The 7233-nt window shown below is 51.7% G+C and overlaps 1 protein-coding gene across 2 annotated transcripts in view; it reads right to left on the bottom strand.

Moving 5' to 3' along the window:
- Positions 1-271: 271 nt before the first annotated feature.
- Slc2a1 (solute carrier family 2 member 1) overlaps positions 272-7233 on the bottom strand; it is a 31224-nt gene continuing 24262 nt past the window's right edge. For both annotated transcript variants that reach the window (XM_004645932.3, XM_023706231.1), the window contains exons 3-10: positions 5596-5756; positions 5198-5438; positions 4337-4499; positions 4060-4247; positions 3694-3798; positions 3155-3256; positions 1691-1894; positions 272-1333 (exon numbers count right to left, since the gene is read on the bottom strand). In XM_004645932.3, coding sequence (XP_004645989.1) covers positions 1133-1333; positions 1691-1894; positions 3155-3256; positions 3694-3798; positions 4060-4247; positions 4337-4499; positions 5198-5438; positions 5596-5756 — 1365 coding nt within the window. In that variant the 3' untranslated portion in view covers positions 272-1132. The remainder of the gene's footprint in view (positions 1334-1690; positions 1895-3154; positions 3257-3693; positions 3799-4059; positions 4248-4336; positions 4500-5197; positions 5439-5595; positions 5757-7233) is intronic.

Here is a 7233-nt window from a genome sequence, read left to right as displayed (position 1 = left end):
TAAACCCAAGCATCACAGCGAATAGCTGTTGTTTTCTGAACACTATCAATTGTAGGGTGGAACTAACTTGAATATCAAGATATAGAATTTGCATTTTTTTTGTCTGGGTAATAGATTTTTAAACAAAAGACACTGTTCATAGGTGCTGGAAAGGATGAGATCCTGAGCCAGAAAAATCAACCACCACTGCAGTAGCCACAACTCTGCTTGCATCTTTCCCACACCCACCCAGACCTCCCTACCTTCCATCCACAAGCATTTCAAAACCATGTTTCTAAAAACCAGCCATTTATATCTCTTTAGGTAAGTTACAGGAGTGTGGTGGTGTATTTACAAGTTGCTTTGTCCAGATATACTATAACTTAGTGCCTGTATTTAATATTGACAACCAAAAAATATATATAAATATCTTCCATCTATACACAGCAGGGCAGGAGTGTCCATGTCTTCTTCAGCAGTAAATTAGCCTCCCAAAAGCCTCTGATGGTGAGCATCTGGCCCTCAGTGCACAGGAGACTAGAACCTGACAGCCCTTCCCCTTTCCTCCCTGCACTTCTGTGCTCCCAACTAGTCTTAGGCAAGGAAAGATTAATTTGAGTGGTTGGGCAGGAAGAGATGGGCATGGGCGAATCCTAAAATGAAGCCCAATCCCCAGGGCAGAGATCCGGCCTACAAAGGTGGTGGCCATGGCCACCTCCTCGGATAGAAACCTTGTAGTTCATAGTTCGATTAGTGTGTCCTTGATCATAGGTCCAGCCCTAAAATTAGCTTGGTGAAGAAGGCAAGTGTCTGCACAGGGCCTGGTCCCACCCTCAGGCACTGAGCCTCTCAGGTAAAGCCTGGGGCATGGGGAGTCTGGCTGATAAAAAAATAACAAAATCAGTAATAAAAAAATTATAAAACCTGTTGCTTGTCCGAATAGGTTTGAGCAACAGTCTTGCTTTTGTTAAAATTCTGGAGCCATTTACAGTCCTGAATACTCTTCTGGACATCATCATTGCTGGCTGAAGAGAGGAGACCCAGGCCTGGCTCAGCGGAGATCTGTCAGTTTAGAAGTCTCATCCAGCTGCCTGTCCTCCAGAAATATCCTTGGGGCTGCTGGGAGCAGGCCGGGCTGGTGGTACGGGGCACCTCACACTTGTGAATCGGCTCCCAAAGGGCGGAACAACTCTTCAGGTGTCTTATCACTTTGGTTGGCTCCCCCCTGCCGGAAGCCAGAAGCAATCTCATCGAAGGTCCGGCCTTTTGTCTCAGGAACTTTGAAGTAGGTGAAGATGAAGAACAGAATCAGGAGCACAGTGAAGATGATGAAGACATAGGGACCACACAGTTGCTAGAAAACACAGACAGTTTAGGTTATGACCCCTGTAACAGCTGCAGGACTGTGAATAAATTAGTTCTGGGCCTTTGATCTGAAAAAGGAAATTAATACTACACCCAGGGATGCTATGATGATTAAATATGAACCTGTGCCAACGCCTCCATGTGACAGGCTTCAGGAACATCATTCCAAGCTAAAAACCCTGAAGCTAAGGTCAGCGTTCTTAGTCAGGTAAGCTGAGCTTTGAGCCTCAGTTTCCTTCTTGGCATGAGTTCTAACAAGAATGCTGGGAGCACTCTGTGTAGTACATTTGGGGGTCACTGCATGTAGGCGAGAAATGGTGAGGACAGAGATAGTGGGAGTTCTCACCTCCACATACTGGAAGCACATGCCCACAATGAAATTTGAGGTCCAGTTGGAGAAACCAGAGACGGCAAAAGCAGCTGGGCGAGGGCCCTGGCTGAAAAGTTCAGCCACAATGAACCACGGGATGGGGCCAGGGCCCACTTCAAAGAAGGCCACAAAGCCAAAAATGGCCACAATGCTCAGATAGGACATCCAGGGCAGCTGCTCCTGTTGAGGAAGATGGGGGAGGGAGTTAGACTGGGCTCTGATGGTTCTTTGGAGGCCCTAGCTCGGGGTGGAAGGCACAGGGCCTAGAACTGATCCTGGATTTGCTGTGACCTAGCTACCCTTTGTGTGGGTCTCAGTTTCTCATCTGAACAGAATGGCTTATGTCCTTTAGGGTGGTTCTAAGTCTGAGCTCATCCTTTGGGATAGACAACGTGGTATCCATGTGGGTGGTGCTAAGAAGGCCGTAGGGTGCCCTGGCTCTGGCTACAAGTTGTCTGTGGCGAGAGAACATTCCAGGGGTTGGGGTAACTGTAAGGTGCCCAGCTCAGGCTGGCATAGAGTAGGTGCTACGATTTGGCATATAATCATTCTCCTTGAATAGGTGAGCATGGAACAGGATTCTGGTTTAGACCTCACATCTGCTGTTCACCCCTTGCTGCGTGCTTGCTTTTGTAGCAGTCAGACTTTCCAAGCAGAGATCAGCTTAAATATGTGCAATAGTGCTTTTCTTGCCTAGAGGTTGGACAAATGAGTGTTCATATGCAAGTCTCTGGTCCAGGTTATCTCAGTGGCTATAGTCGCAGTCCCAGGTCCCTTACTGACTTCATCCTTTTTATGAAATAGGGCTTTAATTTTCTTACCCATCAAATCCTTAATCTGAAAATCTGAAATCCAAAATGCTCTGAAAATTTACAACTTTTTGAGTGCCTGTGGACCTGACACCATGAGTGAAAATTCCATACCTGGCCTCATGTGGTATGAAGGGCATACTACGAACACTATAGAAACTGCCTTCAGCCTATATGTATAACGTGTACATGAAACATGAATTTCATGCTTAGACTCGGGTCCCACTTCTAAACCCCTGAAATCTAAAACACTTCTAGTCTGAGCACTTCTGATAAAGGTAATTCAACCTGTCATAGCTGAACTGCATCTGAGCTGTGAGAATGGAGACAGGTGTGTCTTTGCACCTCCACGGTAATACTTTCTAGGGCTGTTGTGAAGATGAATCAGAGCTTCTGTTAAAGGCTTTGAAAAGTCTGACACTGGGTAATGAAGTGTTCTGGGAGAGGACAGCTTGGGGTCTAAGGGGCACGGGTGCTTTGTTGAGAAATGAAGGTGATAACCGCAGGAGCCGGAAGGTGCCCAGACCGGGGTGGGCAGAAGCAGGGAGAGCTCAGTTTGCTAGGCACTTGGGATCCAAGCCCAAGCAGGCCCCCAACCCCAACCCCCGGTCCCTGGCATGCAGCTACTCACCAGCAGCGCCAGGGCGATGGTCATGAGCACAGCACAGCCCGCCATGCCACCCAGGCCTATGAGGTGCAGAGTCCGCCGGCCAGCTCGCTCCACCACGAATAGCTGTGGGCAGGGACAGTGTCAGCTCACACTCTGGAAGCTCATCTACCTACACGCTAGCCTCAGTAGCCAAGAAAGCTGGCATACACAGACCAGCACGGAGGTCAGGGCTCCCTCTCCCTTGGAGCTCAGTTCAGGGGCTACATAAGGGATGAGAGGCAGAGAACTGGCTCTGAAACTTGCCAGCAGCACAGAGTAAGAGGTCCCCCAAACAGCTGACTGCCCCAGCTGTGACCTGGAGAGAGCACTTGCCATTTCACTTTCATTAACATCCATGTCAGCTCCCTGCTAATTAATGAATCTCACAGGTTGCTGAGGATGAAACGAGAGCACTTACAGAGCACATTCCACGTGCCCAGCTCCGGTAACTGCTGTCATGCATCTGTCCCGAGGCCCTGAGCTGGACCCTGGCTGCTCACTCACTGCAAGCAAGGACTCACCGACACGACGGTGAAGGCTGTGTTGACGATGCCGGAGCCAATGGTGGCATATACGGGCTGCTGCACGCCTGCCTTCTCAAAGATGCTTGTGGAATAATAGAACACCTGCCAGACAGAGATTGCTGCGATCAGCTGGGCTCCCTCACCCGCCTCTGCCTCTGTACCAATGGGTGTGGGTTTCAGTGAGTGAAGACGGAAGGGACAGTTACTTCTCAGCCACATGGACACTGCACAGTGACCTGAGCGGCTTTGACTTAAAAGCAAAGCTTCTCCTGGCAGAGGCTTGTTTGCTTTGGGATGTGTTCACAGCACATACTTGTGCTAGGGCTTGGCTAGGCCCACAGGAAGGGCGGGTGGGGCACTCACGGCATTGATGCCCGACAGCTGCTGAGACAGCTGCAGCACCACAGCAATGAGGATGGGCTGGCGGTAGGCAGGGGAGCGGAACAGCTCCAGGATGGTGACCTTCTTCTCCCGCATCATCTGCCGACTCTCCTCCTTCATCTCCTGTAGGTCTTGGCTCACGTCAGCTGTTCCGCGTAGCTTCTTCAGCACTGGTGGGACAGGAAGGAAGGTGGGGTGGCTCAGTGGGGAGAAGGCCAGGGCTCAGGGGCTGGGGAGGAGGGCAGGGCCCGGCCCGTACCACTCTTGGCCCGGTTCTCCTCATTGCGGTTGATGAGCAGGAAGCGGGGGCTCTCAGGGCAGAAGGGCAGCAGCACGCACTGCAGCAGGGCTGGGGCGAAGATGACACTGAGCAGCAGGGGCCACAGCTCCTCATTGCCCATGATGGAGTCTAGGCCGAATACCTGGGGGGAAGCGGGGCTGTGAGTGCCCTGCACCCACTCCACTCCCACCTTTCCTGCTCAGGGAAGAGCTTCACTCTTTTTTTTTTTTTTTTTTTTTTTTTTTTTTTGCGGAACTGGGGATTGAACTCAGGCCCTTGAGCTTGCCAGGGAAGCGCTTATTCCACTGAGCCATCTCCCCGGCTAAGATTTTCTCTTTTTTTTTGCGGACAGGGAAGAGCTTCAGTTGTGGCAGTCCTGCCAACATGAGGCTTGACCTCTCTCAACCTCAGTTTCCTCATCTGGAACAGAGGAAAGCAGGACCTAACTCACAGACCACTAGGAAGCCATGACAAGTCTACCAGTGTGTCTAGCACAGAGTGTGGGGTGGCTACTCTGCCACAGGAAGGCTGGAGGGATGTGGATGGAGGAGGCTTTTGGAGAGAGCACACATGAAGGCTTGCGAGCCTGGAGGCACAAAGCAGTGCAGCACATTGGGGGACTGTGGGGTCCCTTGTGGTTGGAGGCCCAGCATGAGAAAGACATGACAAGGACCAATCTTTTGCCTGGCTGGGAAGGACAGTGGGAGATCTGTGAGTGGTAGTGTGTGCCCTGGGACCTGGCCACCTCAAGGCTGTCCTCTGTAGGGCTGTGGAAGGCTGACAGAAGTCTAATTAGAGAAGCTCTGCCCAGTTGGGCAGGCAGACCCATTCCTGGCTTACCTGGGCAATAAGGATGCCAACAACGATGCCTAGCTGGTGCAGGGTGCCGAGAGCTCCACGAAGAGCTGTGGGTGACACCTCCCCAACATACATGGGCACAAAACCCGTGGTCAGGCCGCAGTATACACCAATGATGAAGCGGCCCAAGATCAGCATCTCAAAGGACTTGCCCAGTTTCGAGAAGCCCATGAGCACAGCAGACAGGAAGGCCAGTAGGTTCATCATCAGCATAGAGTTCCGCCTGAGGGTGGGGCCACAGGTCAGCAGGGTCTCGATCCCAACTCTCTAGGGGCTGGGCTACAGGTGATACCCTAGAACAAGCTAGGAAGTCTCCCCTCCCCCATGTGATTCCCACTTAGGACACTCCCAAGGGCAGGCTCAAGGCCCCTCCTGCTCACCGGCCAAAACGGTTCACGAAGAGGCCCACAGAGAAGGACCCAATCATTCCTCCAACAGAGAAGATGGCCACCGAAAGGGACCAGAGTGTAGTCAGCGTGGTAGGCAAGATGGGCTCCCCATAGCGGTGGACCCATGTCTGGTTGTAGAACTCCTCAATCACCTGTGGGGGAGAAGCAGCTTAGGTGGGTGGTGAGACCAGGACCTATGCTTTTCTGCTTGGGTCATTCACTCCAGAAGGGTCATTTACAACTAGATGCTGGAGGGCCCAGGGCCCATCTCTGTGGGACATTCTGGAACCAAATCCCTCCCTCTGTGTAGGCTTCAGGTGAGAATCAGAGGCTGGGCCCATCTCTCACCCCTCCCCCAAGATTACAGGTTCCAGTGCCCCAGGGCTTCATGTTCAACACACTTGCTGGGCACAATGGCAAATGACCTATGGGGCAAGTAGAGGCACAGCAAAGATACAGGGAGAAAGCGCTCCCGCCCACTTGTGTCTTCTCTCTGCTACCAAGGTGTTCTAAAGCCCCAGCTCTAGATCAACCTTTTTGTCAACCTCTTGCTGAGGAGGAAACAGCTCGACAGACAGGTTCTGCCATTCTGGTAACTCTGTGGGGGAACTGACTGTGCTTGGCCTGGTCTGGCGTGACCAACTCCTATCACCCTTCAGACATGAGCTCTCAGGGCTCACACTGTAACCTTCTGTTCCTTTGGCCCTCTGGCTGGCCTGGGAGTGCCGCCCTGAGGCATGGTCTCCTCCCATCTCCATCCAGTGCCCCACTGGTAGGTCTAGGGAAAGGTAACAGACACGGAAGCAAAGCAGTTCCAGGAACTGGAGACACCTGTCCTGGAGAGACCTGCCCATAGCCCTGCCTCCACCATGGGGAGGGCCTGATCTGATGCCAAGGAGGCAGCTAGCACAGGCAGGCTTGGCTCTGAGCACATTCACCACACTTAGGCAACCTGACACACATCCAGCATCACAGGACTGGCCAGACCCATCCACAGCCTATGAGATCCCGTTCACACATCCCATCTTATACACCTGGTCATATTCATGGCATCTGAGGTCTCCTGGCTGGCCAGTCACTAACTGCATGTCCCTCCTCCCATGCCACTTGCAAGTGTATCTAATTCTATGGAATTCTAATCCTATGGCACTCCCAGCCAGGCCCACACTCCTCACCAGAAGTGTGCAGGTGGAGCAGTATGCAGCCTCTTCATCCTCCTTCATCCCTGCTCTTTGTTCTCCCTACCCCTCCCAAGCCACTGAGGTCTAGCAGAACAGGAAGCAGTCGGTAGCCATACTCACTGACGGGGAAGTCAAGACAGTCTCTAAACTGTCCATTGGATACACCAAGCCTGGGTCCTTGGCCCTTAGTTGCTAACCATCTTTATCTCCACCAGTTGTCATATTTGTCCTAGTATATTGAGAACCCTGACTTGAGTCAGTGGCCTCTAGGGGTTAGGATAAGTTTTGGTGAGTAAGAAGCCTTGAGTACATGGAAATTCCAGGGAAGTTAGAGGGCACAGCAACTAGGAAACTGCTCTGAACTGGAACATAACCCAATTCAGATCCCAACTCTTTACTTTCTTTCTCTCTTTCCTTCTTTCCTTCTTTCCTTCTTTCCTTCTTTCCT

Source organism: Octodon degus, unplaced genomic scaffold, assembly GCF_000260255.1.
Source record: "Octodon degus isolate 3935 unplaced genomic scaffold, OctDeg1.0 scaffold00245, whole genome shotgun sequence".
Classification (NCBI taxonomy): Eukaryota; Metazoa; Chordata; class Mammalia; order Rodentia; family Octodontidae; genus Octodon; species Octodon degus.
Note: the sequence above shows the minus strand (reverse complement) of the source record. Positions and strands in the feature narration are given on the sequence as shown.